At 40.4% G+C, this 27,995-nt stretch overlaps 2 protein-coding genes across 2 annotated transcripts; one reads left to right on the forward strand and one right to left on the reverse strand.

Moving 5' to 3' along the window:
* Window positions 1-8,110: 8,110 nt before the first annotated feature.
* Window positions 8,111-9,077, forward strand: LOC141812056 (uncharacterized). The gene is made up of 2 exons (XM_074700112.1): window positions 8,111-8,479; window positions 8,570-9,077. Exons 1-2 carry the CDS (start codon window positions 8,218-8,220, stop codon window positions 8,917-8,919), a joined length of 612 nt encoding a protein of 203 aa, XP_074556213.1. The 5' UTR covers window positions 8,111-8,217; the 3' UTR covers window positions 8,920-9,077.
* A 7,335-nt stretch (window positions 9,078-16,412) lies between these two features.
* Window positions 16,413-27,987, reverse strand: LOC141812314 (GDSL esterase/lipase At2g27360-like). The gene is made up of 6 exons (XM_074700357.1): window positions 27,862-27,987; window positions 18,263-18,602; window positions 17,792-18,180; window positions 17,434-17,701; window positions 17,143-17,356; window positions 16,413-16,590 (listed from the first exon to the last, which is right to left on the reverse strand). Exons 1-6 carry the CDS (start codon window positions 27,985-27,987, stop codon window positions 16,413-16,415), a joined length of 1,515 nt encoding a protein of 504 aa, XP_074556458.1.
* Window positions 27,988-27,995: the final 8 nt, after the last annotated feature.

Consider the following 27,995-nt stretch of genomic DNA (forward strand, 5'->3'; position numbering starts at 1 on the left):
TTGCATGATTGATCTTTTATGTCAGATGGGTAGAGTGGAGTAAGTTGAATGGCTAACCTCATTGATGCCCTTTCAACCTGACCCAAAGATCTGGATTTCACTTTTGAGTAGTTACAGAATAAACTATACCATTAGATTGGCAACACAAACGAGCTATTATCATGGGATCCAAGAAACCAAATGCTCTTCTGTGTATGGATCAGCTGGTAAAGGGGCCTTGATGAAACAGATGAATTAGCTGGCATGGATTTATCTCACCTTAAAAAGATTGTCATCAAATTCTTATATAAGGGAGGAGTCCAGGTAGCAGCATGCTGCATTCATGGAAATCTGAAGCTTGCAAAGGTGGCAGTAGAGCATTTATTTGAGCTGAAATCAGAGGCCCGTGAATATTATATCTTGCTTCCACTATGTAAGCTTAGACTGGCACAACATATGGCTAAGCTGGACCACGTTGTTGGCCATAACTTATTTCCTATTAAACATCTTGGAGCTTCCACTGGTAACCTCAAGGAGTATTCGCTGGCAAGATAAGTCACTTATTTCTCATTGCTGCATTTATCTTTTATAGTGTCATTTTTTATCCAGTTGCAATATCACCTAGTAATTTATAATTTTGGATGCTCAGTTTGGTATGAACATATCTGACTATTTTCTCACTGAGCTATTCTTTTGGTTTTTATGCTACAAGAGGTTGTGTGCTTTGGAAATCTTATAAAAATGCTAGATGACACAATTTGGAGCTCTTCTTTGATAATCTGCAGTAGGTGCAAGGATTGAGGATTTTTTATATTAGTTTAACATACATATGAAACTCTTAGTGGTCTTGTGAGTTCCATTAGAAGCAATGCCAACTCTATAAATATTGAAACTCTTGTTATAGCTTGCATTAGTATTTTATCAGTGGGAACTAAGACCCATCACTAACTTGGTCCTGGTATCACACAATCAGTTCAGCCATACGCTCAAGTCAGCTCGAGAGCTCGGCCTCACAAGTGATTCATACAAGCTCGGTCACATGCTCTCACAACTCGGTCACTCATACAGATCGGCCACATATCTTCCGACCTCAGGCATCAAGTCAGCCATCAACGGGCCATTACACTGACTCCTTCGCCTTGGTTCAGACTTATCAACTCATCTAAAAAGATAAGGACAGTGACCAAGTCTCCAGATTTGGTCCCCGAGAATCCTGCACACTTATTTGCACAATCGTCGATTGAAGATAATCAACACTGTTGAGCCGTTGGATGCACAGACACTGTCAGAGATCGGGTCATTGATGGTGCTGTAACAGTCAATCACAAGCGCTAAGATCCGAAGATCACATTCCCTCTGCTACTATATAAACTCCGCAAGTATAAATAAATAGGGGGATTTTGGGACGCATACTACCACTTCTATTTCTTCTATTTTGACTTGAACGTCGGAGTGGTCTCGTCGGGAATCTTCGGCGCCCTGCTACTTCGCTTGTTTAGTTCTTCTTTCTCAAGTTCTTCTCGGTGACGGGAGCAACAAAGATTGATGTGTCATATTATTGACTGGTGGTTTGATTGTCGACGATATCGAACCAAAACACAGGACAAGAGAAAGGAAATAGAAGAGGCTCTCCAGGGCCTCATGGAGACCACTTCGCTATTCCTCCAGGAGAAGCTTCCGTGGCTGATCGCGCTATGGAAGTCGGTCGTCAACTTCCTCGTGCAAAAGCTGGAAGCTTTGTTGCCGCCTGGGACAAGTTCTGACACCGTGCGCTTTTGGGTTCAGCTGGTCATGCCGCCACTCTTGATTTTGTCTCTCCCCATCCTCCACTACTTTCTCTGCGGATGCTTTTTTCTCGCCTGGTACATAATGATCGCGTGCTCCAAGGCATCCTACTGGGTGATCGAGATGATAAAGGCTTTCGCCAGAGTAGCTTGGGAGAAGATAAAGGCTTTCGCCAGAGCAGCTTGGGAGACGATCAAAGGAGGCGACCGCAAGATGATGAAGGCTCCCGGGCGGCCAGGCCTTCATATTCCTAGGGCTGTTTTCGAGTCCGATCCCGGAAATTACTTCCGAGGGCTCCACGCCAACACCCCATGGCAAGGAGCAAGGCCTAATTCCAAGTCGAAATGGTTCATTGTCGGGGCCGGAGTGGTCACTGCCGGCGTGGTGATCCTCAAGCTCATGAGAGTGCTGATTTTGAAGCTCATGTGAAGCTTTTGTTTCGGCATTGGATTTGGCCATTTTGAAGCTGGGAGTGCTGATTAATTCCCTCGCTAACTCATGAGATTGAGCTATGCCATGCCATGCCAGTTCTAGTCTAACTTTATTGTGTCTTGTTCTATGTTGTACGTGAGTTTAGTGGCGAGTTTGAAGGTGTCTTCCGTATGATCGAGTTCGATGAACTAAGGAAATGGCAGTTTAAGAGATTCGTATGCAGTTAATATATAGACGATATATTTTGAAGGCATTTGACGTTAGTTCTTGTTTGTCACCTTTGCACTGTTAAATCATATGTAATCCCCCATTATATCTATAACACAAAATTGATTTACTAAGATTAATTGTAATTTTTTAATTTATCTTTTTATAAATAATCGTAAATTTGATCATATAAAATCGTTAAGATAACGAATTTCATCCATGAAATACATGCACAAAGGAATGATTTAAAAGGTCAATTTGGGAGAATGAACAATAAGAATCCAATATCATTGTTGAAACATGGCCTCTAAAGAAAACCTTGTTCAATTGATCAGACCAACAATCAGTGTTGGCTTAATTTTAAAGCCTATGCTTAGGGCTCAATAAGATATTTAATATTATTTATATTTAATTAAAAAATATTCATTTTTAATTTATATTATTTTAATTTTATTTATTATAAATTTTTTAATTGTATATTTTATTTTTTAAAAATTTAATTGACTCTTCCTTCTCCACATTGCTCTAAAAAATGTGTGCCTTTGTCGTCGTCGTTAGTAATTTCTTACTCTTCTCCTTTTTATCAATGTTCTTAGAGCATCCGCAACGTCGTGTTAAAAGACGTTCAAAAGGCGTTATAACGCCTCGGATGAACGGCGGCCGCGTTAAAAGTTTTTAACGTGTTCAGAGTCTTGAATGCGTTTTAACGAATGTGGTGGGCTCCATTGATATATTAAATTAATTTTTAATTTGTTAAATTAATTTTTATTTTAATATTAAAATTTTTTACGTAGTTCTGCGGTAGGAGGTAGTCGATCAGCTGGTCGACCACGATGTGGTGGTCGATCAGCTGATCGACCACGATGTGGTGGTCGATCAGGTGGTCGACCACCAGCTCGTGGTCGATCAGGTGGTCGACCACCATGATGGTGGTTTAGCCGTTGGATTGAGCCGGATTTGTGGATTGAGCCGTTGGATTTCAGAAAATAGCCGTTATAGCTGTTGGATTTGTGGATTGAGCCGTTGGATTTCAGAAAATAGCCGTTATAGCCGTTGGATTTTATATAACGGCTATTTTAACGGTTCTATTCATTCCAACTCACTCTGCAATTCTATTTTCTAAATTTTTCTCTTCAGTCCCATTCAAAATGGATGAAAATAATAGAGGTTTTGGAGCTTGAAGTCCATATGAACCGCATCCAATCCAAAATCCCCAAATTTCACCAAATTATCAATACCCATATCCATTTCCAAATATGTCATTTCCTCCACAAAATCTTCAAAATTTCCAAGGTTTTGGAGCTCGAAGTCCATATGAACTGCGTCCAGCCGAATATTGGCAAAATATGAGCCATCCATATTTCACGTCGCCGCCGATTATTCATGGATATGGTACCCCATACACAACTGGTATGTCTTTCACGTCGCCGCCGGTTGTTCATGGATATTTTCAACTTAGAAAATGTGGTTTCAAATGCTGAGGGTAGAAGAAAGCGTTCAAATTGGACAAAGGTTGAAGATGAATTCTTAGCGAGAAGTTTTGTCACTATCAGCGATGATCCAATAATCGGTAATGATCAAAAGGCTATCAGGTGCCTACGTATAGTGAATCAACCGCTATCAGGTGACTTTTCAAGTTTTGCAAATATGTGGTTGAAATATTTGGTGATAGGTACTTGAGAAGGCCAAATGCTGATGATATTCAACATCTTCTTCAAATGCATGATGAGAGACATGGCTTCCCTGGCATGTTGGGTAGCCTTGATTGCATGCACTGGAAATGGAAAAATTGTCCAGTTGCTTGGAAAGGTCAATTTACAAGGGGACATGGGTCACCGACAATCATACTTGAAGCAGTTGCGTCTCATGACTTGTGGATATGGCATGCATTCTTTGGAGTCGCTGGTTCACGTAACGACATTAATGTGTTATATGAATCTCCCATATTCAACAATGTCTTGCAAGGAAATACTCCAGAGATTAATTTCACGGTGAACGACACTACATATACGAAGGGTTATTATCTAACCGATGGAATATATCCAGAGTGGGCTACTTTCGTTAAGGCTTTTCCTTGCCCGGAGGATCCTAAGAGGAAGTTGTTTAAGGAAAGACAAGAGTCTGCAAGAAAAGATGTCGAACGTGCATTTGGGGTACTCCAATCTCGATGGGCGATTGTCAGAGGTCCAGCTCGTTATTGGTATCGGAAAAAATTAAAACAAATCATGTTAGCATACATTATTTTACATAACATGATTGTTGAGGATGAGGGAGCTCACTTGACAAATTGGTACAATGATGAAGGTGACGAACATGCACAACCTATTCATTGCTCAAATTGAGGATTTCAAGATTATCTTCGGACAAATTCTGAGCTACGTGGCACTCAAGTTCATCACCAACTTCGCGCCGACTTAGTTGAGCATATTTGGGAGTAATACAATAATAATCTGTGATTTAGTATTTTATATGTGGTTTATTCTAAGTTATTATTGTATTTCAATTTTATAATTACATGTCAATTTGATTCGATTTCATGGATATGTGGATATGTTTTATCTTCTTGGATGAGTATATGTGATAGCTTGGATGAGTATATATGGGATATGGATAGGAGACCACACAACCTAGAAGGCTTGTAAGGGAGAAGACATGAACCACACATGGTGGTCGACCAGCTAGTCGACCACCATGGTATGGTGGTCGACCAGTGGTCGACCACCATCGACCACGACAATTGGGACCCGTATTAACGTTAAATGCATTGTGGGGTAAAAAATATAATATGTTATAACGCAGATGTGGCAGTGGACCCCAATGTTTTGATGAGATGGAGGTGTTATAACGCCTTTAGCGTTGCAGATGCTTATACTTTTTTTCTCTCTCGCTTATGATTCCGTGCCTTTCACCTCCCTCATTGGTAATACTATCAAGGAGCATCCTTCTTCTCTGACATCAATGATCTCTCTTCCTTACTCTTTCTTCCTCTTATGCGATAGAAAGAAAAAAAATAGGAGTTCCTCATCCATTCGACGCAAAATAGTATGTTAGTTTTTTAAGCATCAAATTGATTTTTTTTTCTTTTTCTATTATATAAATTAAAAAATAATTATTTTCAAATTCACTTCATATTTTTTTAAAATGAAAATTTTTGATTTGGCACCTGACATGTCATAGTCATAGATTTTTACAAATCATAGTATTAATTTTGATTTTAACGTCTGAGAATAATAGTAATAGTATCAAACTTTAAAATATCATTAAATTGAAAATACATGTCATAAATTAGATTTTATTGATCCTTGAATTTTAAGCATTTTTATTTTGATAAAATATTAGGAATCTATATATATTTTTTATTATTTAAATATAAATATATCCTCTAAAAAATATAATTTTGGATATGTACAATATATAAAAATAAAAAAATAGAAAAATTTATTCAATATTAAATAGATACACTTGATTGATTTATTATTAATACTAAAATTCAAAATTCAAAAAGTTAATTAAAAATTTAAATAAAAAATTAATTGAATTTTTACTAGAAGATAATACTTTAGAATTAAAAAATCTATCAAAAATTTTTTAACGATCATAAATTTAATTCATCAAATATTAATATTAACAAAGAAGGTAACAATAATTTAGAAGAAGATAATTAATAGATCAATAAGATAAATTTTTTAATGATAATGATGAAATTATTATTTAAGTATATATGATTCACTAAAATAGAAAAATATAAATATAAATTTAATAGATTTATTAATTAAAAAAATCTAATTAGATAAATCAATTTATGTTTTTCAAATGATGAAAATTTTAGATATTTTTTAATGATTCATTACATTCAAAAATTACTTATGCTCAACTATGAGATGTGGGTCAGGTCAAGCCTAGGAAGGAAGAGATTGGGCTCAATTTGGGGACCTAGGAAGAAGTTAAGCCCAAGAAACAAAGCATATTTGGTAAACAGGTTTGGAAAATCAAGTTTGGAGCCGTGGATTGCTTGGCCTTACAATCTAGTACTCAAGAGTTGGACTCAAAATTAGGAGGTGCTCAGGAGTTGAATTCGGAATGGAGAGGTGATCGAGAGTTGGACCCGGAACTAGAAGGCACTCGAGATCAGGTTCGAAGTTGTGGCAGCTCAAAAGTTGGCTCAGAATTGAATGACACTCTTCAACAAAAGGTGGAATCTGCCATCCTACGTGAGGAGGTCCTCACACGGTCGGCCTCACGACCATCTGTGAGGAGGTAAATCGAGAAGCTGTAGTTGACCACGACGAAGGAAGGCATTGCCTCAGCTTCGTCGAGATTCGACCTTTGTTTACTTCAACAACTTTATTCCGTCGTAATCAACTCAACTATGTCTCAAGGGCTAGAATTGAATAATACTCGACCACCATAGACAAAAGGGTTCAGAAATTATGGACGTAGATTTGATTTAGTGATACCTTACCTAAGAAGGAAGGGAGGGCAATAAAGGTAGCTAATGATGATGACAAGCATTAGCAGTCAAAGGAGGGAATCGTGGGGTCGTTGTCGAAAGAAAATCATAATGCTATAACAAGGGACATTACTCAATGGAGATGAATGGGCAATCGAGACTCCAAAAAAGAATTGGAGTTAAATTATTTTTGCAAGATTTTTAATTATATTAATAATTCTTATTAATCATATATGTCATTTCTTCATTTTAATATATGTTTGAATATATATATATATATATATATATATAAGGTAATTTTGATTATTTTATGATATAAAAAAATTAAAATTGTTTAATGATGATTTTTAAAAGAAAAGTATTTGAATATTAAAGGTTTAAATATTTTTTTTTATTTAGGACCTCAAAAAATTGATTGAAAAGGCTCTGTGTGCAATACCAATGGCTGAAGTACGGATGGATATGCTGCAAAAAAAGAAAGACATCATGTTTTTATATGAATTTTGGCTAAACTCAAGTTGGAGTATGAAGTACAAAGTGCACCGATAAAGTTTCACATTAGACCCTCTCGTGTGCATGATATGCTCCATGATACAAGCACTATAATATAATATGATGGGACTAAGGAGGAGAAGTTCTCTCTCTTTTTTTTTTTTTTACTAATCTAGTGTAATATACAATTTTTTTTTTTTATAAAAATAATTAATAATTCTTTAATGTTTATCCTCCCTAAAAAGTCGACTCTATGCTTGCCCCTATAAACTCAATGCTTTGTCGTTCATGAATGTTGCATATGACCCTCGATAATGTATTTCTCATATATATCTATTGTGTGAATGTTACCTTATTTATATCTTCCTCTCCTTTTAATCTCAGATGCCGTATTAAATTAAACCTGATAATTATAATCGCCTTAGCTTCTTTCTTTTCCTCATTTATTTTTCTCAAAACATCTTTTTTAATTTATTTTTTTTGGAAAAATCCCCCTAAAATTGCAACTGCAGTGAAGAAAGTTTCAAATTCTGAAATCAAGATGAAGATCAAGTTGTCTGAGATGAATGAATTGTTTCTGAAGGGATCACACACACACCTTTCTAAAGGTACAAGACAGCATGGAGGGGGAGCCCTTAATTTGGTTGTTTTGGCCTCCAAATGGTCACTTTTTAGGCTTCTTTTTTCTCCTCCAATAATTTTCCTTCGAGTTGTCTGTGTCTCCTTATCAAGTGGATTGAGATTAGCCCTCAGGAACTCTGGAAGGATCCCTGTAACTTGCTCCTTCCCATTCCTTGCTGTTTTATATATCCAAACTCTTACAGAAACTGATCATAACGCCATCAGTCTTCTCTGCAACAACAGCCACTGACATGGGAGGAGAAGGTGGCAACCCTAGCTGTTGCTGCCATTTCCACCCCCAGCAAGAGATGGTGGGAGTGTGTGCTCTCTGCTTGAGAGAAAAGCTCCTGCAGGTTTTGGCCTCTAATTATCCACAAAAAACACCGAAGAAGCAGACCAAATCCAGAATCAGGATTGGTAAAGTATTTGTTCTTCCTTCCTTCTTCCACCTCTCTCATCCCAGCAATAAATTCGACGAGGAAGCTGCTTCTGCTTCCATCTCCAGCCTCGAAGGTATACTGTGACTGTACATTTTGTTGTTCTCTCACATAAGATTCAGAAACACACATACAGACGTATATATAAACTTGTTTGCGTTTTCAGAATCATTCATATCGATCAAATTCGAGGAGAATGGGCAAGCATCATGGCACAGCAGTAACACAAGCCTGCCGCCGTCCGGTGGCTTCGTTGGTCGCACAAAGTATGGAATGAGCAGCAAGAGAACGGTGGAGCACAGTGATGAGGTGGCGCTGAGGTGTCGGGACAGGATTGGTCAGTTGGCACTGTACTGGAAGAGCGAGAAGAAGGATCCCACTAACAGGACGAGAACAAGCAACAACAGTTGTTATGATGTTAAGGTGGATGAGAGATCGGCTAAGGGAAGGAAAGGGTGGATGAAGAGCATAACAAGGAAGAGGTCACGAACAAATTATAAACAAAAAGGAGAGTAATTAATCTTAATTATTTGCAAGTTATTGGTGTGAATTTAGTTTTTTTTTTTCCTTCCTTCAATTGGATGGAGAATTTATTAATTAAGCATATGATATACGATACAAATGAGTGGAATGCGGGTGAGATTTTTGGAGTGTTGATCTAAATATTTTGCATCATGGGCATGAATATATATATATTCTCATTGTCGGTAAGATCGATCATAATGATTTATAGTGAAAGGAGTTGAATTGTATTATATTGGTGCATGGAAGTTGATCCATGTTTGAGTTGAATTCATGATTTTTATGGAATATTTGCAAATACAAGAAGTACAATGAGAAGAAGTGTTAAATTTGCAGTTTAAGGGCTTGAAAAATAGAAAAATAATTGATTAAGTGCTTTAATTTCACAATCATTGATGATAAGATATAATGAATTTAACACTATTAATCTTGAATAGACTATCAGACCTCCCTTCATAAGGGGCGCTTGGTGTGATCGTAATCATGTTTTGCGTAAAAAATTGAATAGATGATTAGACTATTGGAATTATTTATCATGATTGTAATCTTATACTCACTTAATATGCCCCCCTCTCTTCTTTAATTGCATCCTTCAATTTCTCCATTATATTGATCTTTAGGCCCTCTATCTTATTAAGAGTAGTGTTCATATAATATATATAACATATATTTTATATTCTAAATTAATAATTTACCATCCTAACTCTATATTTTAAGGTTAGACATCCTTAGAGAAATTAAGATAAGAAGCTAAATATGAAAAATATGATAAACATCATAAAATGAAAAATGAACAATTTTTAAAAATAGTTATAAAAAACATCCAAACATTTATTTCTGAAAATGAAGAAGAAAGATTTAAATCATCTTAGCTGTATTATTTAACACCCACATAATTAAATGTATTTTAAAAATATTAACTAAAAGGAGAATATGCCTCCTATGTTTTTTTTTCCATTTTATTTGTTCTTAAATATATTATTATTATTATGTTTTAAGTAATTAATCAATTACACTATGGCACTTCAACACCATGCTTCTAACACCATGACATGATAAAGCAAACTTCATAAAGTTTGATAAAGTTTAATCAAACTCCTATGTTTTTTTTTGCAAAAGAAAAAGATAAGGCCCAATTCACCCCGCATACATAATTGAATTGGTATTCAAATGATAGATTATATTACATCGTTATGGACATCACTTTTGCACATGCACATACACGTGTGAAGGCCACCCCATAAATTTTAATTTTCCTAAAAATAATTCTCTTTTTTCCATGAAATAATTTTAATTTGACGATATTAAATTTTTGATAAATTTCCAATAAAATAGAAAGATAAATTTGAGAAGCAAAGTTGGATTTCTCTTTGATTACGTGAAGCTCGATCGCTTTAGCTTTTCAATTTTAAGTGGTCCATTGCACTTTATTTGGTGACGTTATTTGCATGTTTATCTTTGCCATTGGTTCGGAGGGTTTCCCTTTGAATCAATGCGCGATACATCAATCATGTAGCTCAATCATGCACTAAAAAGGTGCTCGTCTCATGCCCTTTTGTGTTCTTATAGATATTCTTGAATTAAATAACTTAGAATTTTAATGTAAAAATTAGTATAAAATAATTTAATATTAAATTAGTTTAAAATAAAATATACACAATATTTTCAATGGAATTGCATTGGAATGGCAACTGTACCAACATTAATTAAGATTATTCTCTTCAAACCTCATTAAATTAAGCTTTTTGTCACGTGCTAATTCAGTGCTGTATAGCACTGAATTCAGCCATTATCGGTGTTCCAGTTAGATACCATGAATGGTCAAGTTATCAGTTAATGAATAATTCGATATAGGTGATCTTCGAGTCAGACATGAAGGCGGGAGCTGATCCAAACCTGAAACACACTTCAAAGAGGAGGTTAGACTGATACCGAGAGTTCCGACAAACCATTCCGACGCTCAAGTTAGGATTCCAAAGAAGATGATTTGATGCAAGCAAGAAAGAAAATAATACTAACAGAGTTTTTGAAAGTGAATCTCGAATATGATGCTAGGCTAGTCCTTTTATAACTTGTATTGGACCCCTCCACGTCGGGTACGGTAATGTCCCTGTTGCCGCTTGCAGAAGGAGGGGATCCCCTCTGATAATCATTCTCTTTTAGCTTTATGTGCAGAAAAAGGGGGTATCAGAGGGGACCGAGTATGACAACACTTTGTATTCCTTTTGGCCTTATGCGCAGAAAAAAGAGGTATTGGAGAGGACGAAGTCTGTCAACCTTGTATTCCTTTTGGCCTTATGCGTAGAAGAAGGGATATCGGAGGGGACCAAGTCTGTAGCCATCATCGCTATGTTCACTTGCGGGTATGTTTTCACACGGCTACTTGTCGGTAAGAATATTCGCCTTCTCCTCTGACTGACTATGTAACGTGTTGGTGCATTGAAGGTCTAAGATGGGAACCCCAGATGAGGCGGAACGAGGATGGCCGAGACGAGACTGACCAAGATGAGATGTTGGAGGTGGCTGAGACGAGGCTGGCCGAGATGAGATGTATGTGGTGGTCGAGACGAGGTTGGCCGAGACGAGACGTATGTGGTGGCCGAGATAAGACTGGCCGAGATGAGACATCTGAGGTGGCCGAGATGAGGTATGCCGAGACGAGACGTTGGAGGTGGCCGAGACAAGGCTGGCCGAGATGAGACGTCTGCGGTAGCCGAGACGAGCCTGAGATGAGACTGGCCGAGATGAGCCGTCTGAGGTGGTCGAGACAGCTTTGGGTACTCAAGTCGAGCCCAAGACTGAAACCCGACGATGCTTGGAGCGTGATCTGAGTTCGAGGTGAGGGACACTCCCTTCTAGTGGGATGGCTTTCATGCTGACCTGTCTTGCCACATCAGTTGGAACCTTGACTTCCGTGTGACTTCTGATGTTTGCCACATCGACCCAGACCTTGACCTCCGTATGACTTCCAACGTTCGTCATGACACCCGCATCACAAGCCTCACCCTCCAAGTCTAGTCGAAGGAGGCGCAGTCCGACTGACTAGACTACTGTAGTGGTGGTGTGCGACGCGTCAGCAATGGAGGAGAGAGAGTGTGACAGCAACGGGCAGCACGTCTCACTAGATCCAGTGGTGGAGCCTGCAGGGGTCTTTATGGTGCTCCATCAAACGACCCTGCTGAAATCTATCTGACGCTTCGTGTAATGTACCCGTAGGTCGTGAATGGTGCCGATCGATTGATTTTTTGATCCTTCGTCTGCCTGATCCGTCGGCAGGCAAAGGAATGCCTAATTTGACGGTTCTGAATTTAGGCCTCATCCGCAGTATATAAGAGGTTGAAATGGAGAGGTAAGGCTTGGATTAGTAGCGTCTTAAACCCTTGCCTCTCATCGTTCTCCCCTCTGCTTCTCCGTTGTCTCCTTTCCTACTTCCTTTCCTTCAAATAGTGATAATGGCCAAAGTAGAAGCTATAGAGAAATGGTACGAATCTCAGAAGTCATCCATCACTCCCGCCACCAGTCGAACATCTATGGGAGACCTATGGTATTCCCACCGACCATAAAATTAGGGTTCCATCACTCGAGCATCGGCCGCACGAACCGCCTACTAGCTACGTGACCTTCTCTGAAAGCTAACTAGTAGGCGGGCTACGATTTCCCCTTCACCCCTACTTCCAGGAGCTGTCCCATTACTTCCAAATCTCTTTGTCCCAGTTGGTGCCCAATTCATATAACTTGATCTGCAGTGCGGTCATCCTCTTTCGCTTGTATCAAATACCCTTAGAACCCATTACTTTCCACTACCTATTCTATCTACGCCAAACCGAACTAGGCATCTTCTACTTCGCCGCCAAATCTCGGAGCATGTTTCTGGGGGACTGCCCTTCTTCTTTGAAGGGATGGAAGAGCCGATTCTTTCGTGAAGCCTCCTCAACCATATACCTGATCGAGCCCTTGGTTGGACAACCTTTCAGCGCCTTCAGAGTTAGGAGAGTATAGAAATGAACTAGCTTAATTATGCGGAGACGTTGGCGATACTCTTCGGACTGAAGTTCAATGCCATTTTACTTACAAAGAATGAGACATTGCTATTTCGGGCGGGATTGAGCCCTGTCGAGGCGCTGTTGGACTCCTTCTTGAAGAAGACTATGTATAACACTTCCCTAAGTGGGAAATTGAAGTGGGAGCTAATTTCGGTGCTAATTTCGATGGTGAACTTGATGGTGCCTGGGGACCAAATAGAGGGGCCTTCTCATCCGGCCAAGTTCGCTGCCCCAGCGGAAGCTGGCGAAGGGGCACCGACAAAGAAGAAATCAGCTACCCGCCCGTCTTCGACGCGCACTATGAATGTCACTCCTAAGGAGATCCGGCGTTGGCTCGTAGAACCCCGACCCTCGAGAAAGCGTGCTCGAGAGGTGAGGGTCTCCCCATATGCGAGCAAGGATTCCCAAGGCCAACTGACCGAGGGGGGGGGGGCTGCTAGGGACGTGTAGTCGTCGCGGTCTGGGGTTGATGCCAAAGTCCCTCGCCAAAGGTGGTTGATTTGCCCATCCAACGATGATGGCGAAACCACCCCACAAGTGGATAAGGGCAAAGGGATGGTTGTGGCTGCAGAGGTAGAAGAGATCGCAACTTCTTCTCCAAGTCGAGATCCGGAGCCCGCCATCGTCGAACACCCTACCTCGTTACTCACCAAACCTATCGAGGAGGCACGAGAGGGTAGCCCCACCAACTTCGAGCTACTACGGGACTACGAGCAGAATACCCTCCCGAACCTGGTGTTCCTGACAGCGAGTGATCACCTAATGTGGGCGCTCAGGCGGGGCGCAATGGAGGCGCAAGCACTTCATCAGAACATGCGACCGCTGCTCAAGGAGTATAGCCGATTGGAGCGGCGACTGGAGGCCTTGGCTAAGGAAGACCGCTCCCCCAAGAGCTGTGGAAACTCCAGGGAGAGTTGGAGGAGGCACACCGTGAGGCCATCAAATGGTGCGAGCGGGCCTTGGCCAACTCTGACCGTGCACAAAAACAGGAATAGGACCTAGCCAGTGTGAAAGCCAGCAACCCTGCTCTGGAAGAACTGATTCCGAGGGCAAAAGCTACCGAGGGTGCCACAAGGGACCTGGAAGAGGCCCTCCAGTGGGGCCAATTGGAGCGGGCTACTCAGGTGGAGGAGCTGCCGGCTATGCGGGCGTAGCTACAGCGGGCGACGGAGGAGCTCCAGGCTATGTCGGCCACCAACGTCGGGGTGTGTCTACAACGACCGGCGATCATCGGAGGAGAAAACCAGCAACAAGGTTGTCAAACTCGCGATTCCAGTGTCGACTCGGTTAGGGGTGCACAAACTCGTATCGTAAACTCGTACGAGTTTACAGATAATCCAAAAAAGAGTTATAAAATGTCAAATAATATATATTTGATCATAACTTCATAAGAACAATCACTATTTCACATATCTAATAAAAACGCATAAACATAGTTATCAACAACATATTTTCACATATAAAAAAAGACTAAACATGAAAATTTAACATGAAAAGATATGAAATTTTCAAAATTTATGTTTCAACATCAAGTTACAAAATGACAAATTTAAAATTTCATACAAAAATAGTCCAATAGATACACCAAATAAGCTTCCATTGTCCAAATTTGATAAAAGGAAACATCAAACAAAGATTTCCTTTGTTTATCGAGTTTACCGAGTTTGACCGAGTTGACTCGCGAGTTTACCGAGTTGACTCGCGAGTTTACCGAGTTGACTCGCGAGTTTACGAGTTTACAAGGGGGGCCCGATTTTAAGCTGATTCAACACGGAATTGAAATAATAGTTCGTAAACTTGTAAACTCGCCGAGTTGACTCGCGATTTTGACAACCTTGACCAGCAATCGCCCGAGCGGTTGGATGCACAGGCGAGATTAACGGCCGAGTTGGAGGCATCCCGAGCAGAATGGAGGCTTTGTAGAGGAAACTGCAGAAGCATGAGGCTGAGGAAGGGCACCGCCGAGAGGAGCATAGGGAGGCCTTCTTCAAGTCAACCAAATTTTTTGAGGCGCTATTCGCAAGGAGTAGCAGCATGTTGTGGTACGATTTCGAGGGCGCCCTCCGACAGTGCATGGAGGCTGGGCTGATCTCCCGAGACTCAGATTTGGGCTTCCTGGACTTGTAGAGGGTGTGGGACGAACTACCCCCTTTCAAAAAAGCCGACTGAGCGGGTTGCGGATACTCCGTCTTTCTTGCTTTTGTAGTTGTCATTTTTTTTGTAAGGGACTGTACCATCTGTAAGGGGTTATGCCCTGCAGGTATAATTCTGAATAGAACCATGTTTCGATCAAACGAGCCTTGTATTTTGTTCAAGGGTTAACATCTTGACAGAGACGGCTTAAACAGAGTGATAGAGTGAGGGCCAGGCCGAGTCGACCAGGAGCGTAAGGTTGTGCGCAAAGGGTCGGGGCGGAGGTGTCGGAGATGAGAATAGCTGAGACACTCAAGGACAAGAACCAGGGTCGAGCCAAGACCAAGGTGTTTGAGATGGACATAATCGAAACGCTTAAGGACACAAACAAGGGTTGAGCCAATGATCCGTTAGATCAGCTTAGCTAATGATCTTCTATCTCCCCTTATCCTGTTAAAAGGCCCTATCCGACGGATTAGGTGAAGGAAATCCTTAATGATACAGGCCAATTAGTCTTGATGAGTCAACCCAAATGTTGATCTTATAGACACAGTCCCGTACGTATCTGTTACCTTAGCTCGGTCTAGGAGAGCCAGTCAGGCGTGTTAGTTCGACTGCACCATAGCCAACACTCGCGGAACGAGTCAGGGGGTGCGACGGTGGGACTTCTCAAAAGTGTGCACGTGGTGTTATATTACTGGGAGAAAAGATACACACCTGTACCAACGCAGGGGCCGTATTGCATCTGACGGCCACAGAGCTGACACGGTTCCTTTGAGGTGAATCGCCACGCCTTTCGTATTCCGTACACGATGAGCATCTATGACATCGATTTGTCACCTCTGATCCAGCGGTTGCCACGGGAAGACACGATTCGACGGCTCGCAACCTTTCCCTATGACGGTATATCAGGTGACCCAGGGCATACGGTCTGCCACTCTAAGTTTTCTAATTTTCTCTACTTTCTTTGCCTTCGCTCCCGTCAGTGCTTTTGCTACCACCTTCGCTCTTGACAGTGCTTTCACTACGAGAGAATGTATAATGTAGCGATGAGCAAGAAGTTGCAATGGGACTTGTCTTCCGCGATGGACCTTTTCGTGCCGGGAGAGACTTCCAACAAGGCTCCAGGAGGTGGCCCTGGAAAGGCAACTGGGGCGACGACTGTGATCGCGGAAACGAGCACCCCTCCGGGGCGATCGACCCTGCAGTTGAGGTCCCGACAGTTGCTCCCCAAGAGGCACGCCAGCCTCCTACTGAGGCTGAGGGCTCCAAGAAGCGTGCCCGCGAGCCGAAGGTGCTTATTTCAGAGGATTAAAGTACAGAGGAGACCGCCTGTGGCGCATCCACCGCTCCTCCAGCTACTGTGGATGGGGTCGCGTCAAAGCGGAGAAAATCGCTCTGGCCGACTAAGGAGCCTGTAGGGAACTCCGCCTCTAGGGACACGGGCAGGGTAGTGCCGCCGGCTCCTGTTGTCGCGGGGGCCCCTGTACTGAGATGAAATGGTAGAGTCCGATCTTTAGGAGAACCAAGTAAACATGTTCTACTCAGAGCTTGACTGCAGCATAGCCTCTAGTTTTACAAATTGTGTTCTTGCTTGAATGATGTCTTCACATATCATCTTTTTTTCATATGTAACTTGCAGGTAATTGTTGTGGTCTAATTGATCTGCATATGCAAACCTAACCTATCCTATCTATCTTTTTTCATTGTAGTTGAACTTAACTATATATCCCTTTCAAAAGGAGCAATTTTGACAGGGTTGAACAATGTTTTTATGTTTCATTGAGTTGATTGTTTTAAATCTTTTTATTTGGACATGATCGTATACAAGATACAAGCATCCTTTTGTTCACTCCAAAGCACGTCATAATCGATTAGATGTTTTATTACATAGATATATAGGCGTCTACGAGTTCACTGGACGTCAGTATTTGCCTCGTTTGCCTGCCTTAAGCTTCAGCATATGCAAATCAAATATTCATGTTAATTTTAATCTGCAAAACAAATTAGAGGGATAAAAACTGAGAATTCAATCAGTTACCTGATCGTTCCGGGAGTGCTTTTGGCATCAAAAGATTTCAATATGTGACTAGCAACTATCGCATGAGCTGCCTCTGTGAGATGCACTCCGTCCCAGGAAACGTACCTTGATGGGTCGCTGCACAAGATCGAGAGTGGGCTACCGCATGGGGTGGAGACTGAGAAGTTGTACGGCCCCTCACCTCCACAGCATGCGACCAATGTCTCTTCTATACCTGTCTCTCCAAGCGATGAGCAAACTTAAGGATCAAGTTAAGTGATTGATTACTAACGAAGTTAATTTTGGTCTCACCAAATGTGCCTGGATGCAAGTAGAGATGCATTATGGGGCCATAGTAATCAGCATACAAGATCTTGGACTGCGGATACCTTCTTCGGAGGCGCTCTAGCTCACGCTGCAACAGCCGATTGTGGTATTCTATGAGATCGTTCAACCAGTCGATGCATCCGGTTTTAGGATTTCTCCGGTCTTCTTGATAGACTGTGAGGTACACTGGGCTGCATCCTACTGGATAAATCCCAGATACGAGTATCGTCTCTGCTCTTCCTTGAATCAAACTCTGTCAATGAATTAGCTAGGAACAAGGAATTAATTCGATCGATAGAAATGTATTTGAATCTGAAATTAATATTCTGATTTAATTTCTCACATCTATCGTTGCACCAATTGCATGGACAACCAAGGGAGCATATCTTTGGATGTCAGTGTTGTTCACTCTGTCTAGGAGCAACAAGTGCATGTAATCGTTAAACCCCATCTCGCCTACGAAGAAGAACGGCTTGGCTTCCGGCGTTACGAATTCGTCGAGAACGGATTGTTGTATTAGTTTTTCTGAAGGAAAAGAGCGTTGGTATTGATGGAACCATGAAAGCTGGACGTTGAAGGAGTAATCCGCACATGCAATGTTCATCCCATGGGCTTCCAAGAAGGCAAGCGCGCAGGCTCCACCCACGGCAAAGTTAGCTCCTCGCTTTAAGTGCTCCTTGCTATTGTTTCCCGCGAGGTAGGGTGCTACTAGCGGCAGTCCCAGTGCTTGTGCTGAGAAATCATACCTTAGTGTTTGTTTGCAGAGATACATATTGACGCTAAACAAAAAAACAGATCCCCAAATATATAATACCAATAAAGTCCACGACGAGTCGGCCATCCGAGAAGCGGCCGGTAGGATGTCTGAAGTAAGTCTCGCCGTAGGGTAGATGGTTCGCTGGTATCACATCGCCACCAAAGTAAGCTAAGTTTCCGGTGTCAGTGAGTGAGTTTCCGAAAGCTAATAGCGCAGAATAACCACCAGTTGCTGGAGCAACGATGAAGAGGAGGAGGAAAAGAACAAGACAAGGGAAGGTGGTGTATGACGAGGAATGTGCGGCTTTATACGTGTTCTCTTTTGTCGAACACGTAAGTGCCGGCGCTTGCAATTCGTTGACACAATTTATATAGTTCTTCCTTGTATAAGTTTCTAGCTAATCATCACACAAAATCATGTCGTTATAAAATTTGCTTAAATTTTTCATGACGTTTAAAATAATAAATGCAATAACTTCCTTTATAAGCTTGATAGCTAAAAGTTTATATTAAGAAGAATGAAGGACCATAAAAAACGTAGTTATTAGAACAAATTGAAGGAATTAAGATTCACAAAATGTTGGAGCATCAGAATGCATCAAGCCAATCGAAAGAGTGGCCAATGCCTGGAATCACAGCTCAGACTCTAATTTATTGCTTTGGATAAACAAGGAATACAATCAAAACAAGAGAGGGGGGGGGGGGGGGGGGGGGGGGGGTGGGGGAGGGGGACTATTTTTTGGATTTTTGAGAGACAACAAAGCACATTCAAAACTCGAACATAAAGCGGAATTCTCCAGTTCAACAAAATTTAAATCGAGCCATGTACAGGCATGGAATCGAACTGTGAACAAGAAAAGGAAATACATTTTGTGATTTCGATTTAAAAGAGAGAGCTTTCAAGGATAACTATTTCACACGCGATGAAAAGAATCGAGATCTTCAATTTCTGAGTTTGATGGTATCCTTGGGAAGTCATCACGGATACAAATGTCATTAAATAAAAAGTTGATGCAGAAACATCTAGCATCATGATTAATTTATATCCTTCAATATAGTTATATTTCTCTTCGAATTATGATGAGAAGAACTTGAGACTACCAACTTCCCTTTTGGCCCTTGAAGAAGGACTATGAGGACTAGCGATGAGGAAGATGACCAACTCATGACCTCCTGACGCAGTTGACACGGTTGAATTGCAGCACTATAGTTCATTCGAATTGGATCGTCAAAACTCTAGATTTGGTCTTTTGACCATTTCTTTTATTTGTTTTAAATTTTAGGATTAATTTTCTTTTCTAAAAATTAATTTAAATCTTATCTTTTTAGTTTTATTATTTTTTTAGAGTTTTTAATATTTAGAGTAGTTTTGAAAATTTTTATTAGTTGTGAAATTTTCTATTTTTTATTTTTTGCATTTTAAAATCTATTTAGGATTTTTATGATTTCAAATCCGTTAAGTATTTTTTTCTATTAGGTTTTGTTTTAATTTTATAATTTAGGGTTTTGAGTCTATATAAATATCTTATGAGTTAATATTTAGGGAGGAGAAGTTTTGGTTTAATAATATTTTTGGCAATGCCGTTTATTTCCTATCTCTTATTATTTTTCCAAATCAACAGGTTTTAGAAGATTATTTTCGGTGTTCGCAGTCTAACCAATAGATTCAATATTGCCCGTAGGATAATTTCTATTCCGTCCGACGTTAGTTGGTATTAGAGCATTACCCGTAGGATAATTGCTATCCGGCCTGGTGTTAGTTGGTACTAGAGCTCTTAGATCTCATGGATGGTCATCGTGGTCGTGATAGGTAGGTTCTGGCTAAGGAAGCCTCGCACTATGATCGTAGCACCCGAGATGAGATACTTGAAGATCTACAAAGATAAGTCATGAAATCATTCCAGTGTCATTGGCTCAAGGATTTGAAGAACATACAGAAACAAATAGGATACAAAGGAAAGCAAGAAGAAAGAGTGGCAAGGTTCATTGATTTGCATTTAAACATACTCATGTCTACCACTTCATTCACTCTTCTCTTGAAATTTCTTTTGTCTTAAATTTTTATTTCTACATTTTCTAATTCCTTTGTTTCAATCATTGATTCCTTACATTGTCAGTAAACCTAGTATATGTGGATTCCAAATCATGAATGGTAGTGGAGAGTAGAAAACACACAAGCCTATAGTAATGCATGAAACTTAAGTGCTTGAGTGAGCTCCATCTCCTTTTTGATCATAAATTAGAATTAGGGTGAGAGCCACTGAATTATCTATTGAAAACAACCTCGTGAGATTCAGTGTGATGCATTTTTCTCAATTAGTCAAGAAAGGTGAAACTTACTATGCGGTTAACCAAATACAAGTCTAATTCATGGATTTAAGTTTTTGAGACTTTACAAGCTTAGATAATTTTCTTTTAATTGTTTCTAATCATGATTGAGGATGATCTAGGGGGGTACAATCCTAGTTTATTTTGTTGACTTGAGCGGGACGCTCAAGGGTAAGTGTGGGGGAATTTGATAAGCTAGGATTTTTTCATATTTTGTTGATTCAATTTGGGTTCTTTCATGAAAATTAAATGCTTAATGGATATAATTTGATTGCATTTGTGGTATATGGTATAATTGGATGATTGATCATAATTTCTGTGATTTTAATGGTTAATTTGGTATTAATTGAATTTTACTCTTTGTAGGACTCAAGTGGAACCAAGATCAAGCCAAATTGGGACCAAATCCAACCAAAATTGACCCAAGTGATTGAACCAATCTCACGAATCAAGACTCAAGTGCGATTAGAGTTGAACCCATGTGAATTAGAGCTGAACCGGAGCTAAATTGGGTTGAATCAGGGGCTAATTAGGTTGAACCATTGCTGAACCGGCGCCGAACCCGGTTCAATTCAAATCGCCAGAACCTAGCGTTAGCGAGGAATGCACAGTACAAAAATCGCGACCACTGTAGCGTCGTCTTCCTCTCGCGTTTTCCTTTTTTCCATTGTCGCGCGCAGCCAGAACTTCAGTTCTTCTCCTTCCAAATCAATTTCCGGATTCCAGAAGGCTTCTACAACCTTGGATTGGTGTTAATCGCGACCGGAATGGAGGGTGAGGGTCTCGCCAGAAGCTCGGATTCCGCCGCTGTGCTTCAGCTTGATTCTTCGAGTCAACCGAATTGGAGCAGTAAAGGTCGTTAGGAGGGGTTCTCCAAGGGTCCTAGAGGTTCCTGAGCATCGCATTGCAAGCAATTTGAAGGATTTTGGCTGGATTTCCAGATTCGGGATTTCGGCTCTGTTCGGCGCTGGTTCTTGAGGGTGTCTGATACGGCGTTGTTTGGAGCTGATTTCGAGCGAACCAAGCTGAGATTGATAGGTGTTTCTCTGGGATTTCTGATCGTCCATCAGGCCTTGTGTGACGGCAAGGAGGAGGTTGAGATGGAAGGGAAGATCCGAAATCTGTTTATATTTAGTTTCTGAATTCAGTTTTACCTGTTTGAGCATTTCTTCGTTTCTGAATTTTGTTGGTTTCTGATAGTTGCCTAGCAACTCTGTATTTCTGCATCTTGTTTAATGAGCTTAACTAATCAATGCTTGCAATTGGGATTTGGAAGCTGAAATCGTTGTGAGATGCTCTTGCATTTCAGATTCTGTCGGGTTATCAGACTTGGCACTGTTCTGTGCCAAGTGAACTGCTCCGTGCCAAGAAGTTCATTCAATTAGAAGCTAGTTGATTTCATTAAGCAATTTGATTACGTTTTAGAGTTAGGGTAACTAGTTTTAAGTAATTCTAGTTGGTTGTTTCCTTACATCCATAGCACTCGGAATTATTTAGGATGCAATTAAGCTTAGGTTACAATTTAAGCTTTTAGGTTTCCAATAGTTTAGGATTTATGATAGATTTGGTTTATTAGTGCATTTGAATTTTAACCGTAAATTTGATTTGAATTTGCATTTCAAGATTAGCTCGAGGTAACTTGATTTCAAATTGCATTTCGTTAATCCATTGCATTTTTGAATTGCATTTCATTTCAAAAATCCCAAAAACCCCCATTTTCATAGAAAACCCAAAAACACGACACGATAAGCTCAATTAAAGGCAATTGTCTACTAGTCCTTGGAAAAATACGACTCGAAGCCCCTATACTTCATTTATTTGAATTTATTATGGGTTTTTGATAAAATCTATAAATTCTAATTTGAAGCCCTATCGTGACACTTAGTTTAGGGCTATCAGAGCTCAACGGCAGTATATCAGTCGACTGCTCCAACGCCAGTCCACTGTCCACTCGACTGATCTTTCTGTTCTTGGCTGTGTGTTCTTCGGATCAACTATGAGGCTCTGATACCACTTGTTGGGATCGAGGCGTTCGCTAGAGGGGGTGAATAGCGTCTTTCGATTTTTCTCTACGAGTTTATTAGCAAAAGCAAAGAGATAATGATAAAGTACAAAGAAACAAACGCTAACCCGGTTCAATTTACTTGGTATCTACCTCAACGAGGTGACTAATCCAAGGATCCACACACGCAGCCTACGATTCCACTATGAAAACAATCTCCTTCTCGAATCACACTTCGAAGGTGGAGAAACCTTCACAACAGGATGTCTTCCTCGTACAAGATTTGTAGTGAAGTATGAGAGGAAGAGAAGAGCTTTTACAATGTCAAAGAGCAGTAAAGAAGATGAAAGAATCTGATTATTTTTCTCTGTGACGTTGACCGCTCTTTTTATAAATTTCAGTGCACCAGTCGACTGCTCCTAGGGCCAGTCGACTGATGGGCTTCAACGGTAATTAAATATGCATTTAATTTGCCAGTTGTCTCCTAACGGCAGTATATCAGTCGACTGCTCCAACGCCAGTCGACTGGTCCCAGTCGACTGTCCACTCGACTGATCTTTCTGTTCTTGGCTGTGTGTTCTTCGGATCAACCCCAATCGACTGCTGGCAGGGCCAGTCGACTGCCTAAGCTGAAAACTCACTTTTCTAGCTTCTTGTTCATCCCTTAGCCTTGACACAAGTCTTCAAACGCCTTCCACAAGCCTCGTGCACTTCCTTGCACTTGCTTGACACGTTTTCCTCAACTTTTTCATGCTAAGACTTCTCTTGCCAAGAGGCTTCGCCTCCGGGACTTCACCTTTGCCAAAAGGTCGCGCCTCCGGGACTTCACCAAATGCCAAGACTTCATTCCTGGTTTTTTCTGTGAACTCAAGTCACACATGTTAGATCAACAAGCATTGCCTAACTTAACCTGATTTAGCCAAACATTAAAATCCAAATCGCTTGGGGCAAAATTGCCTCAACAGTTCCTTCGATTTCAGATAGTGGCACTGTTCCGTGCCAAACCTTTCTCCATGTATCAGAAGTTAGCTAGTTTAGTTTAAGCATCTAGATTGTATTTTAGGGTTAGTTAACTAGTCTCTATTTATTTTAGTTGTTTGGTTTCTTGATTGCATCTATTAAACTGGAAAATCCATTTTGATTGCATCATTGATAGTTTAGCTTGCATTAGGGTTTAGCTTGCTTTATGATTTCATCTTTAGACTAGTGAATTGTATTTTTCATTTATTTGTTAATTTTGAATTACATTGCATTCCAAAACATCAAACCCCATTTATATTGAAAACCCCAAAAAGAACGACTCGAAAGCTCAATTCACGTAACTTTTTACTAGCCTTGGAAAAAATACGACTCGAGGCCCCTATACTGTATTTGTTTGTATTAATTGTGGGTTTTCGATAAATTTATAAATTCTAATTTGCAACCCTACTCGTGACACATTGCAAATCTAGGGTCTGTCAATAATTCGATCGACGCATATGGAAAATGTGATCAGAGAAGACGAGATCTATTCAGAAAGACAATGTCGATTGGTAAGTTTATCAGTCGATCGATAAAGTATGGTAAAATCAGATTAGATGAGAACAAATCGAGTGCATAAGGAAAGTCGAAGGTCCAATCACTTGATAAAAGAGGTTCAGTTGACCAAAAGGATCGGTCGACTGAATGATCAGATATAAAGACTATAAAAGAAGCCTCGAGATCTAAGGTTCTAGATCAATTTTGAACAACCAATAAAATCAAATTGGATGAGAACAAATCGAGTGTGTAGGGAAAGTCGAAGGTCCAGTCACTTGATAAAGAGGTTCAGTTGACCAAAAGGATCGGTCGATCGAATGATCAGATAAAGGCTATAAAAGAAGCCTCGGGATCCGAGGCTCTAGATCAATTCTGAACAACCAATCTTTCTCTCTTGCTGCTCTGCTTGTGTAAGATCATCTACTACTACACTGTGAGGCTCTCCGACAACCTTTGCCTACACACTACATTTTTTATTGTCGATAAACTTAAGTTCTTGCATTTCAATTTAAAGCATGTGGTGTGTTACTACTCTCTTCATTTGTCTATGAGTTTTCCTCCTCCAAAAGTTTTCGGAGAGGAGAACTTTAGTGGATTGTCTAATTGGAAACGATCCAAGGGATCATGGGTTTTGGAGTATCAGTCGTTGAACTATAAACCAAGTAAAAAATTGATCTATGTATTTATGTTTTCATTCCATTGTGATCTTTGATTATGAAAAGAAAAGTTTTGAAATACAAGATTCACCCCCTCTTGTCTTTTTTGATCCAACAATTATAACAACCTCCATGCCAAGGTTTTCTATGACAGCCTCCGGGATACGATTTCCAGTGACAACCTTCAAGATACGATCTTCTCTCATAGCCTATGGGGTTACAATATGCTATAACAACCTCCGAGCTATATTAGTTTATAACATCCTATAGGCTAGAAACTACACCAACCTCTAGGTCAACTATAATAGCTTATAAGCTATAGTATCAGCTCGCCGCCTCTAGGTGAATTATAACAGCCTATGGACTAAGTAATATCTTAGGGGCTTCCGGGCACACTATAACAACCTATGAGCTAGATAAACTACAACAACCTCCAACCCCACTATAACATCCTATACGCTATAATACCCTTTAGCAGCAACTGAGCAAACTATAACAGTATAAAAGCTATATTATTAGATAGCAACCTCCAAACATATTATAATAGCCTATGGGCTAGATAAACTAGAATAGCCTCAAAGTCAATTATTATAGTGTATAGGCTATAATATCATATAACAGTCTCCGAGCTATAATATCTTACAACATCCTTAGGCTATAGTTTATATAACAGCCTCTGAGCTTACTCTTGTGACATCCCATAGTGGGATTAGTTCTATGGTCTCACTAGTTCGATTGACAATATCTCCCAATGGGATCATTTCTTTGGTTATACAACTCAATAATGTTCCCCAATGGGATCAAATTTCTGATTATATCACTCATTAATATCCCTCAACGGGATAGGATTTCTAGTTTTATTCCTCTAGTGGGATTGGTTTTCTAGTCTTCTCAATTTGTTTTATGATATTTGTATTCCCATCGGGTTGCAGCTCTCTTCTCTTAGCTTGCCATATAACAACATTCTAGGGCGGGATTGAGCTTTCTTGATATCATCAACATTTCACCCTACAATTGTTTCTTAATATACTCTATAATATTCTTGAGTGGGACTGTATTTCTGTTCCAGCAATCCTCTAAGACATTAGTCTTATTACCATTTTTCTTATCGGACTTCATTTAACTTCACTCCTCAGTCTGACTTGGAAGGTGGGCATGTGATGTAGCTTGATGTAGTCCAGGTGGGGACCAATTGATCCCTCTGGGCGATCTTTTCCACTAGAACATACTCAATGGCAGTCGATCATTTTTTACTTAATTGGACTTCATTCGACTTTTTTGCTTAGTCCAACTTGAAGGTGAGATATGTGATGGTATCTGAGTTATTTTTTGAGTGGTCGGTCTCACTTTATGACCGTCCAAGCCCAGTTCCGAACATCCTTGAGTACCAAGTGGGGTCACCATCCCTAAGCACTAAGTATGACAGCATTCTCGACCACTAAATATCATAGCATCCCCGAGCACCATATTGAACATCCAATATCCCTGAACACCAAACTGAACATCTAGTATCCCTGAGAACTAAGTTTGATAGTATCCCCGAACACTAAACTGAACACCTAATATCGTTGAGCACTAAGAAGGGATTGGCATCCCTAAGCACCAATGTTTCTACTCTTTGTGACCTGGAGATTCCTGTAATAGCAATCGAATCTAGTCTCCTAATCACCCATGAAGCAAATGGTTGATGGACACATGGCAGATTATGTAATGGCAGTAGGGTTTGGTCTTCTAATCTCCCATCGTGTGAATAGCTAGGAGACATGTGGCATCTTCTGTAATAGCGGTCAAATTTGATTCCCTAACAATCCTTCAAATGTTAATTGTTGGGTATGTGGCATCCGATGGGGAGATTCCTTTCTATCGGCTACATAACAGCCAAAGGTAGGATAGAGGTATGATTTTCTTGAGACGAGTCTTTTTCACTAAGCTCTTGTTCTTTGAACATTGGAGTGGCCGCACCGATAGAGCTGACCAACCTTAACGTTCTATACCTTCTGAAGTTGTCGAATTTTGGGACCTATGGGAAAGGAGGAGGCCAAGTGAATGAAAAGGGCACCATCAAATGTTTTACCCTAATCAATATCATCAAAGCTATACCACTACCAAAAAGGCAAGAACATGATTTTTTTTTATAGTATTTGAGCCTTTGGCTCAACTAGTCTTGAAGGTGAGCAATTTTTCTTTTTGATTCACTCATCAGGTAAATTTGTAAGTGCGAGGGGCTCCTCGTCCAATAGCCAACTCTCAAATTTTTTATCCCACTAGAGAAAATATAAATCTTATAGTGCATCATAGTTAAATTCAAATTGTGGATGCTTTGATATCATATTAAATGTGTTGCCGTTGCATCATGCCAAGGGTCAAGAACACTATACTTGTTTTTAGTTAGCACTAGTCTGGAAAGTATCCAAGCCTTCGACTGGACTAATCTGAGGGTAACTGATCCGACTGAGCCCAATGAGAGAGAGGGAAAGTTTTTCACCAACAATCAGGATAAATCAGAGAAGTCCATATGATGACTTAGCCTAACAGTTAGTGTTCTTAAATCCACTATCCATTTGAGAGAAAATTTCTATAAATTCATCGTAATGAATCTCAAACTCTAAATGTATGGTCTGCCATTGGTGGACTTAATCATCCCAAAGGCAACACTAACTTTTGTACATTACCATCTTAGTCTTGAATGTGAAAAATATGGATCGTTGAAAGCTTGCGTGCAATGTAAATTAATTAATGTAATTGACCAACAGATCTTCCTCCATCTTCACGTAGATCAAGCAATTCAAGTCGCTCAAAAACAAGACAGCCAAATAGATTACCAAATCCCCTGTTCGCTTTCGGTTAGGATAGAAAGCGACTCCTCAGCCTCAGATAGCTTCCTCCCCTCCTCCTTCTGCTGTCTTCTTCTAAGTAATTTATTAAGCTTGGCACATCACCTCCACCGTCGCTGTCCCCACGGACCACTGCCCACCATTTTAATCGACGAGGAGGAGGAGGAGGGCGAGGAGGACGACTATCTGTTCTTTTCGGATGAAGCAAGAGAGATCCGACCGTGCATATTGCATCCGGCTGTCCCACTATGTTGAGATGACTGCGGACCTTCCTTGGTGTATGTTCCGGTCAACTTCTGAATCATCGTCATCTCATTGCCTTTCTGACTGAAGACGGAGCGCGCAGGCTAACGACAGGGAGCTCCGCACTGACAGTGATGCCACCCGTTTGATTCTCTGATTGATCCATCACCAAGCCAAGAGAGTCAGGCTTGTTGAAGGCCATCGTGTCCG

This window comes from Curcuma longa, chromosome 18, assembly GCF_044706935.1.
Source record: "Curcuma longa cultivar G26 ecotype Majalengka, Jawa Barat chromosome 18, ITB_CL_G26_1.1, whole genome shotgun sequence".
Taxonomy (NCBI): Eukaryota; Viridiplantae; Streptophyta; class Magnoliopsida; order Zingiberales; family Zingiberaceae; genus Curcuma; species Curcuma longa.